This window comes from Metarhizium album (assembly GCF_000804445.1).
Source record: "Metarhizium album ARSEF 1941 chromosome Unknown scaffold_1, whole genome shotgun sequence".
Taxonomy (NCBI): domain Eukaryota; kingdom Fungi; phylum Ascomycota; class Sordariomycetes; order Hypocreales; family Clavicipitaceae; genus Metarhizium; species Metarhizium album.
The window spans coordinates 1,767,228-1,779,139 of record NW_024467575.1 but is presented as its reverse complement, the minus strand read 5'-3'; the positions used below and the strand labels follow the sequence as shown (position 1 = coordinate 1,779,139).

Genomic DNA, 11,912 nt, shown 5'->3' with positions numbered 1-11,912 from the left:
GATTCTAAAAAATCTAAACGGAGCCTCACAAGAAAAGCCAGGCCTCTGACAGGGCCGAACAGGCACACGCGTACGATCCGCTCCCGCTGCGCTCTTTTGTTCCATGGCTCAACAGCCACAGCTGGGGCCCGTCTCGACAGGCGCATGTTGCTAGTGTTGGCCGTCAGAATGGGGAGAGACTCATCATCACGTCCCGAGGCTGTTTATCCCCAGCCATGTCAGATCGTGACACACTAGTCAGGTTGGCTGACGAAATATCATGTGGCCAGCGGCCGGTCGATTCTTCAAGGAGACAGAGTTCACGTCAAAAAAAGGCCTCTTCCACAGTGGCGGATGTAGCTCTAGAGCTAGTCGGTTTTAGCTCCGTGCCTATGCATGGCTTTAAGAGCACCTCTTGCTTAGTCCACGACGGAGATGGAATTTCAACGCCTGGCCGGAGAACTTTGCCGAGCGAGTGAGTTTACTAGCCACTCTAGGTATCCCTAAGGGCCACGCTCACCAAACCCTTGAGGATCTAGCTGGGGCGTGGAAGGGACTTTGACGCAAGTAGTGGTGCAGCTCACACGGAGCGAGGCCGTACCATATCAAGCACAAAAGCCTGCTCGGCCGCCAGCCCGGACAGTTTTGTCACTTCTCAAACGCGATCCCTGCACGGCGATATAGAAGCCAAACGCTGGCACTTGTCGCGGACACGTACACGTACACATACACGTACACGTACTCGTACATGGCAAGGCGATACGGCGGACGACAGGCATCATGTTTTCGGCACTCTTCATCTTGGTTCTCCTGGCCCTGGGACTGTCGGCATCGGCCGGGAGCACGGACAAGGCGCCCATGCCGCCTCCCAGCGACGATGTCTTCTACCAGGTGCCAGAAAATTTGAGTCTCCTATCCCCGGGGACAATTCTGCGACACAGGCCGGTAGAGCATGCGCCCTCCACCGCCATGAACTCGGACCTGAACGTCCTGGCCACGCACCAAATCATGTACAGGACCACGGACAGCCATGGCAACGCGACGGCCACAGTCATGACCGTCCTGGTCCCCTTCAAGGCCAACTACAGCCGCGTCGTGTCGTACCAAGTGGCGCAGAACACGGCGGCAGTCGACTGCGCGCCCTCGTACGCGTTCCAGCTCGGCTCGCTGCCCGCAGGCGTCCTCGGCTCGATCCTCACCAAGTCGGAGCTTCTGCTCATCTCGACGGCGCTCGCGAAACACTGGGTCGTCCTCGTCCCCGACTACCTCGGCCCCAAGGCGGCGTTTGGGGCCAACAAGCTCGCCGGCCAGGCCGTCCTGGACGGCATGAGGGCGGCCGTCCGGTCCACCACCGTGACTCAAATCGACAAGGGGGCACTCTTGACAATGTGGGGATATTCCGGGGGCGCCCTGGCCAGCGGCTGGGCCGCCGAGCTTCACCCAAGATATGCTCCGGAGCTGAGAATCGTCGGAGCGGCCATGGGCGGCCTTGCCCCTAACGTCTCGGCCGTCGTCAAGGACCTCGGCCGCACCCCCCACGGCGGAATCGTCGTCGCGGGCCTGGTCGGCCTCGCCAACGAGTTTCCCGCCATCGACGACATCCTGACTTCGCCGCGGATGAACCCCGCGTACGAGAGGTACTTTGAGGAAGCGAGGACGGGCTGCCTCCTCTCCAACGCCGTCCAGCTCGGCAGGATTGACTTCAAGAAGATGCTCAACGACTCGGACATAAGGACCCTTCCTGCGGTCCTCGACGTCATGGACCAAGTGTCCCTCGGCAAGGCGGTTCCCAAGATCCCACTCATGATGTACCACGCGTCACTCGATCTCATGACGCCGAGGAATTTCGTGAATGTGCTCTACGCCACGTACTGTTTGCAAGGCGGCGTCGTCGTTCTCCGCAAGGAAATCTTGGCATCGCATGTGACGGCCGCGGTGACTGGCACCCCCGCCGTCCTGAACTTCCTCGAGGACGTCATGAGCGGCGGCAAGGTCGAGACTTGCTGGGAGGGGACCATGATTTCTTCGCTGCTGGAGCGGGCAGTGCTGAAGAAACTGCCTGGTATCTTGAGCAAGGCATTCCGGGCGGCGGTGGGCAAGAGAATCGGGGCTGTCTGAGAGCCGCCAAACCATTCGCCACGTCTAGCCTTTGGCCGGGCATGCTTTGGACGTGTCTGGGCAAGTCTTTGTGTGTACCGAGTACTCCTTGTATGCCGTGCCGGGTTGTATTCTAGCTTCTTCTTTTTCGTTTCGTCTTCCACAATTAGTAGCACTCGGTCAAGTTCAAGGTATCTGAGAGAACATGTAGTAAGGAATACATGCCATCCCCATCCCAGTCGTGCTCCATCTTCCTCTTCTCCCAACCCTCGAAGGCGCCTGATCAGCCAGCAAGGCAAGACAAGAAGACCATATAGGGAGCGCACCAATACTGCCAGTCTAGACAAACACCCGGTGGCGTTTCAATTTAGGCTAATGCCGACTTCCCAACCTGTCACGGTCAAAGAGGAGGTGTGTACACGGGTTGAGCATCCCGCGTTGCTCAAGCACATAACCGATTTCCTAATCGAGTCAGTGGGCGTGCAGTTTTGCCCACAATGAATGAGCCAAGGCTCAACGTTGATCTTGGCATCTACGCCTCGGCGCTTCGGACTACGTTACCGTACATGCTACAAATAAATCTACCTGAGCCCACGTCACCTTGCATCCGACGCGGCGGGGGATGGCAACAACCTTCGGTCGACGAGACTCGGACGCAGCATCAGCCCGTGGCCCAGCTATCAACCGTTTCCCTGGCTCGTCCATCTCCGTCTCTTGCTCCTCAATGCCGACGTCTTGATCTCCCGCCCCAAGTCGACAACACCATGGCATCAGCTACATCCTCGACGCCGTTCTCCGTCGCGGGCAAGACGGCCATCATCACCGGCGCGGCATCTGGTTCGCAATGTCCCCAGATCCTTGTTTGTCGTGTGAGCCCAAGGCAGGCCTTGCTAAGAACCAACAGGCATCGGTTACTCGTTCGCCGAGCTCCTCGTGTCCAAGGCCTGCAACGTCGTCATCGCCGACCTCGGCCTTCGCCCGGAAGCCGAGCGGCTCGTCTCCGAGCACAGCGACAGGGCAAGGAGCCCCCGCGCCGTATTCTGCAAGACAGACGTCACGTCTTGGGCCCATCTCGACCGCATGTTCCGAGTCGCCGTCGCGGAATTCGGCGGCTTCGACATCGTGTGTCCCGGGGCCGGCGTCTACGAGCCGCTCTGGTCCAGCTTTTGGCACCCGCCGGGCTCCCCGGAGTGCAAAGACGGCGTCGACGCCGGCGGCTACGCGCTCCTGGACATCAACTTGACGCATCCCATCCGCGCGACCCAGCTTGCCCTGCAGCACTGGCTCGGCTCTCGCGAGACGGGCGCCGACGCCCGCCGGTCCGGCTCCTCCGTCGACGGCCCGAAGCGAGTCGTGCTCATCTCCTCCATTGCCGCGCAGGTTCCGGCGCTCCAGGCTCCGCTGTACGTGGCGTCGAAGCATGCCGTCTCCGGGTTCACGCGGTGCCTCGCCGAGCTCGACCCAATCTTGGGCGTCCGCGTCACTGCCGTGGCGCCAGGGGTCGTCAAGACGCCGCTCTGGACCGACCACCCCGAGAAGCTGTTCCTCCTGGACCGAGACAAGGACGAATGGGTCACGCCCGAGCAGGTTGCCCGGGTAATGCTGGACTCGATGGAGAGCGAGAAAGTCGGGGGCGGAACTGTGCTGGAGGTTGGCGCGCAAAGGACCCGACCCGTCCAGGTGTACAACGATCCTGGACCGGATTTCGGCCCTGGCGGCGGCATGACAGTCAGCAACTCGGCCCAGGGTGACGAAATGATCAGGACTTGGCTCCGAGACGGGAGGATTTGGGCCGTCCACGATGGCGCTGCCGAGTAACTTGGTTGGCTGCCCAACGACGGCCCGCGTGTGTATGCCAGCGGGACGTCATAAGAACGCAGAAATACAAGGGGCAAGAGAATATTTCAAGCGCCAGTAAGGAGCGTGAACATGTCCTTTTGCGGTAGTTCTAGCAAAAATGGCCATCTTGTATTATGTCAAGACGGTCCAACTTGGTCTCCTGTACTCCCGCCAGACCGTCCTGTCAAGTATGCTACACCGCAGAACAGTGTCGCAAGGGCTCTGCAAAGTTTGAACATGGCCTCCAAAATGACAGAACCGCAGAGTTGTGAGCTTCTTCGCTCAGATTACTCGCTTCCTGTCCACTGTCGGATCCAGTTTGTTCATGAAATCAGTTTCGATGTGGTCCCGCGGTATGAGGCGCAGGTCCAGGTTGAGTGCCGCCGACGTGAACTGCCCTCGGGATTTGCGCTTGAGCAGTGGCAGATCCTTGGAGGTTCGGATCAAGGTCTGCTCTCGGACGAAGCGTGCTTGTAGGCCACCCTTGCTGTGTTCCATACATTTCGCCTTGTGTCGTGGCCATGGGCTCAGCGCCGTGAACCGGGACTGCATGTCGGTCGTCGGTGTGGGCCGCGTCACTGCCTGTATTCGAGTCAACTCGAGGATCGATGGCATTGGCAAGCCGTGAGGAGTGAGGACCACGAGCGCCCGCTGACACATTCTCCATTGGCGCTGTGGCAGAAGCACCCGGAGGGGGGGCTGAGTAAGTCGTCATGCTCGATGTGACGGCTGGGTTAACGCCTGGGCCTGCATTACTTGTCACGCCCGGTCCATACGAGGCCTCGTATGCCCGCGTGGATGTGTCGACTCCAGGCCCGAGAATTTGCGCTCCCCCCGAACGACTATCGACGGTGGGATCCAATTTATTCAGTATATCGTGTCGATGCGGCCCGGCAGTATGGGGTGCAGGCCCAGGCAAGTCGCCTCCGATCGATGTCTGACCATGAGTTCCCACCATATTAGGTTGAAGCTTTTCTCGAGCACCAGGGCGTCCGTCCGCGGCAATGTACTTGGGTCGGCCCTTGGAACTCTTATGACCAATGCGGCACATGGTGATGGCTGTGATGCTTTTGCAATTTTCGAACCACTAGTAACGTATGAGAGCGGGTAGAGTGAAGGGCGATCAAGTGTATCAGGCTATACGGCTTGTATATTTTGCCATTTACAGTGGATGGCAAAGGCTGGTGGCGATGTGGCTTTCGTGATGATGATGTCACGACGGGATTTGGCCGTTGCCAAAACGTGAATGATGTCACCCGGTGATTCGAATTTTGATGACATTGAATATTCTTGCAGTGTCGAAAAAGCAGCGACGAGACATTTGCGGGAAGTTCTACTTGAGAATCTGCGGCAACAGTCCAAAGCGGTTCTCCCACGACATGTCAAGACAAGTCGCATACTTTCTCGTCGGCCTCTTTGAATTTAGACGGGGATTTTTCTATGCGCTGTTGGATTAAACCATGGATGGGCTCATCACTCCTCTACGCTGAATTTGAGAAGCGGATTATCGATATCGTGGCGATTCGTGATACAAAAGGGAGTCGATCATGGTGCTTCACTAAACCCGTCCTCGGCGATCCCCCCATCTCGACGGACAGACAGCTCACCTCGGCTGCCTTCTCGAATCGATATATGGTCTCTATAGCTGGGTAATAACGTCATGAAGGTGGTCGGGGCAGACATTGCTTGGTGGCATGTAAACGTCGACGGCGCACCTCGTTACGTCATTTCACGGTCGACGGCGGCGAGTATGTCGGATATAAAGCTGAGGCTCGCTGGAGTTTCTCCCGCCGTTGATGAATCTGAAACCAAAGACTTTGAGACTTGGGATCCGATATTAATATACATTTGAACCTTGAATCGACAGAATGACTTGCGACTGTGGATCGACTTGCAACTGCAGTGGCTCTAATTCCTGTAGCTGCGGCCAGAGCTGCACCTGTCAGAACTGTGGAGTACGTTTATATAATGGACCTTTGCGCAATAAAAGGCGGGTAAGCTAATGGTATAAAAGAAGTAGGGGGCTCGTGCGAGGGAAGGCCTGGCTTTGACTGGGTGTCTTTGCAAGAGACGCTGTAACACGAACCGGCGGGCGGCAATCTCCCCGAGGGGCATCGGTTTCTCTGTACTAGATACATAGGACTCCTTCGTTTAGTAATGAAATGACCCGGTTCGACGAGAATCCAAGGAGCATGGAACAAGAGTGTGATATTCTGACTCGGGTTATTCGATCAACCTGCGAGGCTGCTTGCACGATGGAGGGTCCTCGAAAGACTGGCAGCGTTCTTCCCACTCCAGGGAAAGGCGTCGAAAACAAAAAGACCGGTCAATCTGGGAATATAATCCCAAACTCTTGGGACGGATGCCACACGCTCAACGATCTGGCTACTCCGCAAACATGCAGACTCCCTGCTCTGTACGGCAAGCAATTTTATATACCGCCTCGTACGTGGCATTTTCTCCGTTGCTGTCTCTGGCGCCGATTCACCTCAGCCAAGAGCTATCATCCAGGTAACGTGGTGGTTCGATGCCCCTGGCTACTCAGCCACGCCATCCTGTGACAGCGCACACCAGGCGGGCGTGCTATCCTGCTCTGGGTTAGCGATTCGGTTTTCCGATGTAACTACTCCGGATGGAGTACTTGACGATTCATCAGTGGAGCACAAGATTCTCTTGTCAAGAGCAGTCAGGCAGTCAGGCTCTTTGTAGCTCTTCTTTCTTGACAATGGCGGCTACCGCCTCGAGACATGAATGTCCGTCGTACACCTGCATCACGCCGGCTTCGGCTTGCATCAGTCAATACCAATCAAAGCCGAGCGATCAGAGACCCCCAGTCGAGCTGAAATTCTGGCTGCCGTGACGGCAAGCACGGCTCTATTTTCAAGATATGGGAGTCGGGAAACCGGGCGTCGGTGAAGGGTTTAAGCATCTACCCCCATGCGACCCGGTTTTCGTTGGACTACCCCATATTGCGCAAGAGGGCGTCGATGAATCCCTACGATGGCCCGTGGGCATCTGTTTCCGCAAGGCAAGGAAGCGGCCCAGCTGCCGACCCGGTTTTGAAAAGAGCTGGGTCCTCGTTGCTCAGGGATATTCGGCTAACAAGAGCAGGCGTTGCTCACGGAAAATACGGAACGGAACCGCCACGCAAAGGACCAGACGAGAGACTGTGGATCCACGAGGAATGAAGTTCAGCAAGCCCGTGGCCGTTGACTGGTGGTTTGCTTTTTGACGTGAAGACACCAACAAGTTCAGATGCGCGGCAAACATCAGACCACTTTCTGGTTTCCCCAAGACCGAGGACGGAGTAGCGATGCCCGAGACCCAGAGCCAAGGCCATGCGGCTGGCAAGCTCATTGGACGCCGTGCGGGGGGCGTCCAGTCGGCGGGCATGGACGTTGAAACAATGAAGCAGAAAGCTGGTTGCCGAAGCGTCGTCGATTCGCCATGTCTGGACTTGTGCACGCCCAAGCCCGTGGCTGAGGTTGCTGGTGGCACTTTGCTTTGGCCCCCTTCTATTGGCTGACCGCGTCGGCCGCCTCACCGACGCCCTGGGCCAATCAGCGTCGAGGCTCGTTTCTCCCCGTCCTCGCTCCCCTGGGTTGGCATCGCGGCACCACGAGTCCATGGACCACGACCATCCATGCCGCCATGCGCGGTACTCGGTACGGTACGGCTACGGCCACCGGTGCGGAGGATGGAGTGTGTAGGTGCGGTACGTACGTGTGTGTCGAGTTCGATGCAATGCAACGTGATTGCTCGAACATCGCATTTCCCCATCTTTCCGATGATGCTCATAATCAGCCGGGATCCAGGTCAGATCGGCTAATCTCCAGGCCATCGCCGACACTTGAATCCCCCCGTCCCCCGCAAGCAAGCAAGCACGCAAGCAAGCCCGGCCTGGACTGGCCACTGCTCTGTCTGTTCAAGGTGCCTTTGCCTCCCCAAAGCAGACCAAGGCAAAGCAAACCAAAGCAAAGCAAAGCAGACCAAAGCAGCGGGAAGCAACCCCCATCGGAGCGTCTCAACCGCCTCTCGTCGACTCTCTGCTTTCGTCCTGGTGCAGCCTGTAATGAGGACCAGATACCAACGACTGCTGCCAGGCACAGCCAAATCCAACAGCCCCGGCGGACGGTCCAGCAGCGCGAGCACGAACCGAGATGCAGCCCCGCTGCCTACCTGCTTCGTAAACCCCATCGCGTGCGAGAGGTGCCGCCGGAAAAAGGCCAAAGTACGTAAATCCGAGACACGAGCTGCGTTGATGTCTTCGTCAGCCGACAACTGATGGACAGTGTGATGGCGAAAGACCGACCTGCGATCGCTGCCTGCGAAACAACACGAGCTGCCAGTACGACGCAGATGTCGGCGAGTCCCGCTCCTCGGCGCTCAAGAAGAAGTACGGCGCGCTGGAGAAGGAGACGGGCCAGCTCAGGAAGGAGGTTCACGAGCTGAAGCGCCTCTACGAGTACATCGGCGCGTCGTCCGAGGACGAGGCGTACCGCGTCTTCCAGCACATCCGGGCCAGCGGCAACAACAACCCCATCGACGCCCTGCGGTCCTTTGACCGGAACGACTTCCTGACGGCGGAGTACACAGAGTCCCCCGCCTCCACCGAGATGTCCGACGACACGGGCATCGAGCCGACCACCAATGCCCTCATCAACGTCAGAGCTCTGCCCTGGTCCGTCGTCGCCAGCGACCAGGTCGTGTCCGAGCTCATCTCGCAGTACTTCACCTTTGACTACCTATACGTTTACCCTCCCATTCACCGTCTCACCTTTCTCAACGAAATGAGGTTGGGAAACGTCGCCGCCGCGGCATGCTGCTCGCCGCTGCTCGTCAACGCCATTTGTGCGCAACAGTGTGTAAGTCGCCAAAGCGTCGTCGTTACCTCTCAGCTCGCACTGGACTAAAACGGTTTTCCTCTTGTCTTGCTTCTTGTTTTCTTTTAGTTTCTCTCCCTGAAACAGTATCTAGATACCACTCTGCGTGAGGAGCTGGCAGACAGGTTCCTGCAAGAGGCACACAGGCTCCTCCAAAGCGAAGGGTGTCGGCCGTCTCTTCCAGCCGCCCAAGCCATCTGCCTGATATGTGCTGCCGAGACCGCCAAAGGTCAACTCAAGTCTGCCGTCATCACCAAAGTAGAGGCGGCGTAATAAGTCGACGGAAGAATAATAGATTGGCGCGGAAAGGATCAGGGGTTTGGCGAACAGGGCATTCTTACGAGCGTGGATTTTCATCGTCACTTTTTACCTTGCGACCTCGAGGCGGGGATTAGAATATCTTGTTTCAGTGCTCTAGTTGCCTTTTTTTTTTCTAGAGATTTCATCAAGGCTTTACCCAAGCCACTCGCATTCATGTCGGCCTCTCGTTCAGGCTATCAAAAGCGTTCGCGTCTTGGAATGGAACCCGATTGACCGGCAGACTCTGGGAAATTGGAGCTTTTCGGGAGCACAAAGCCGTGAGAATACCTTCTTATGAAGCATACCGTGCGACCGGGCACCTACAGACTTTCTTCCATGTGATGCCTGGCCCGAAGTTGCCTACATCTTCCCCACGCACACGCCGACGTCAGAATGTCGAAAGACGGGTGGGCGACTGAGGATTGGCACACCGGCAATGGGAGTACAAAGACGGTTTAAAGATGCGGGCCAAGGAAGCGTCAATACATCTACAGCTAGCTGATTGATGCATCTTCCAGCGGTGCAACACCCTTGATACTGACCTGTGCACCGAACATGTCCATGTCTTTTGGTAGACCGTTGCAATCTGTCGTCTAACCCTAACCCTTGCACCTGCCTGACGTGGTCCGTGTACGGAGTATTTAGGATTGTTGGCTTCCTGTCCGATGGCCAAGTTGAGGAAATCCTGTACGTACACACAAGGATATTGACAACTTCCTCGTGGGCGCCCTTCGCTGATGCCAAGGGCCCTGCCGCAACTTGTGATGCTCCGTCTTCGCCCAGGCGTCCCGGCATGAACTCTCCTCTCTCATGCCGCCGATAGCCATGATTCTTCAGCCCCAGCCTTTGCTTGAGCAGAGTTCAATATTTCTCCAGTCACAGCGGGTCGCTTGCGATGTAGCATGGCACCTCTTGTCCTTGTCTGTCTCCAGGCCGGGCTCTGTCCAGAAAGAGTCCTCCTTTCAAACACCAACAAGCATTATACTGCTGCCTGGCCCGTAGGCAGCAGTAGTGCAGCAAGATTTGACATTTCGTTTTTTCCCTCGTACACTGGCCAATTACAACCTCTTGCTCCGTAGCTGTCCAAGTAATCGCGGGGGTGTAAGACGCGAGATGCCCCGTGTGCTTTGCCTGTCCTGTCTTCGGGATTCCGAGGCCGACATGCAACTTCTTTGCTCGGGCCCGATACCGTCATCTGTATGGAGTACGTATCCGTCTTTTGACTCGTCACCTTTTGCTTGACTCGACTTGTTTTGCCTGTTCTGTTCTGTTCGCCCCGAATAGTATTTTCCAATACCAGCGTGCCAACTCGGTCGTCTTTCTCCACGTCTTTGCTGCCCCCCCAAGCTGCTTTCATCAAAATCAAAGCCCAACCGTTGGCCTGCCTGCCATGCCAACTCTCGAAAGTTGGATAATTTGGCCCGATGGCATGGGGGCCCTGTCCGTCATGACGGGACTCTTGCGGCTAAACTTGCTGCCAAGGCTGGCAATCTCCCACGAGTCTGTCTGTCCCTGGTCAGATCAACATGGTGTTCAAGGCAGATAACCGGGTTTGTGGGACTTTGCAAAGTCAAAATGAGCACTCTCGTAATTATCGTCATTATTCTTCCGACGTTAAGTTTTGTCAGCATGGCACACCGCCGATTGCCGCGCATGTACGATGCAAGAGAGAGTATCGACATGGCCCGAAGGATAGAATTCACCATTCATCACCGTCAAGGACCCGCGCGGTTCCTGGACTGACCAGCCGGGCGGGCGGGCTGTGACGACATATTCATTTCATGACCGGCCGTATCAAATGGTAAAGGTTACGGTGACGGCGTGGGAAACCGCCATTGGCGCCCAAGAAGCCGGGCAGCTTGTCGAAACCAAAGGGACACCGGGTCGAGCAGTGCTCCAACCAGTATTTGGTCAACGACAGCTGGCTCCAGCACGGGACGGCATCACAGAAAGCTTTCATCAAGGCCAGGGTGGCAGGCTCTAGTTGCCGGGGCTGGTGTCGACCGCGTCCCCTTGGTTCCGGTGAGTTGTTATCCGCCCGAAAATGGTTGTCGAGATGGTACCAAACCTGCGGCCGCTGACGACGGCAAATCCGTCAAATTTAGATGCGACTCCTGGCGCGGCCTGTCAGCTACCGGTTCTAATTAGGCGTGGCCTTGAATTCTTGGTAGACGACAGAGCGGACTAGGTCCCGGAAGAGAGGCCTGTCCATTTTCTAATAAACGCCATCGTTGAAAAAAGGCCGTGCCGCTAGTGGGAAACAAGGTCGGACCGAAGTCAAGAGGTCTTGCTTGATTCACGGAGACGGACGAACGGACTGAAGGTGTCACTGGATCAAGTAGAGTCGGGAGAGATTTCAAAGCTCGTAGTTTCACGACACCGTCCTCCGCGGGGGAATTCGCCCAAGTATTCCACATGTCAAACTACATGGTCGTGGTCGAAAACGGAAGCATAGTCAAAGCCGTACCAAGTGTTGCCGTGACTTCCTTGATCGATACTAGGTCATCCCATCTATAAAGACTACGTCGTTGCTCTCGTTCATACTGTGGCCGTTTGACTAGCGTTCAACACGGTCATTCGGCCGAGTCCTGCATCCGCCGACAAGAGACTCATGCGATCTATGTGACTGTCGGAAAGCCGCTGCGGCCGTGGGTGCAACATGCTGCAAGCCAATGACGGGCTGCCTCATGCAAGAACATACCTTCTTTGCATGATAACTCCGTGGGCGATTTGTATGCAGTCCATGATTGGAGCCTACAATCCTCGTCAGCCAGTCCGTATGTGCTGGCAGGTTGAGCGAGAAGTCTGGTTATT

The 11,912-nt window shown here is 56.7% G+C and overlaps 4 protein-coding genes across 4 annotated transcripts; 3 read left to right on the top strand and 1 right to left on the bottom strand.

The window, feature by feature from the left end:
- Window positions 1-759: 759 nt before the first annotated feature.
- MAM_00506 (Lipase, secreted) lies at window positions 760-2,097 on the top strand (the record flags this gene model as incomplete). Its single annotated transcript, XM_040819305.1, has 1 exon — window positions 760-2,097. The coding sequence occupies one exon, from the start codon at window positions 760-762 to the stop codon at window positions 2,095-2,097; it is 1,338 nt and encodes a 445-aa protein (XP_040682570.1).
- A 476-nt stretch (window positions 2,098-2,573) lies between these two features.
- MAM_00505 (NAD(P)-binding domain protein) lies at window positions 2,574-3,894 on the top strand (the record flags this gene model as incomplete). Its single annotated transcript, XM_040819304.1, has 2 exons — window positions 2,574-2,913; window positions 2,981-3,894. The coding sequence occupies 2 exons, from the start codon at window positions 2,574-2,576 to the stop codon at window positions 3,892-3,894; spliced, it is 1,254 nt and encodes a 417-aa protein (XP_040682569.1).
- A 352-nt stretch (window positions 3,895-4,246) lies between these two features.
- Window positions 4,247-4,966, bottom strand: MAM_00504 (uncharacterized protein; the record flags this gene model as incomplete). The annotated part of the gene is made up of 1 exon (XM_040819303.1): window positions 4,247-4,966. One exon carries the CDS (start codon window positions 4,964-4,966, stop codon window positions 4,247-4,249), a length of 720 nt encoding a protein of 239 aa, XP_040682568.1.
- Window positions 4,967-7,987: 3,021 nt separating this feature from the next.
- MAM_00503 (Zn(2)-C6 fungal-type DNA-binding domain protein) lies at window positions 7,988-9,071 on the top strand (the record flags this gene model as incomplete). The annotated part of the gene is made up of 3 exons (XM_040819302.1): window positions 7,988-8,146; window positions 8,208-8,780; window positions 8,868-9,071. The coding sequence occupies 3 exons, from the start codon at window positions 7,988-7,990 to the stop codon at window positions 9,069-9,071; spliced, it is 936 nt and encodes a 311-aa protein (XP_040682567.1).
- Between the last annotated feature and the right edge of the window lie 2,841 nt (window positions 9,072-11,912).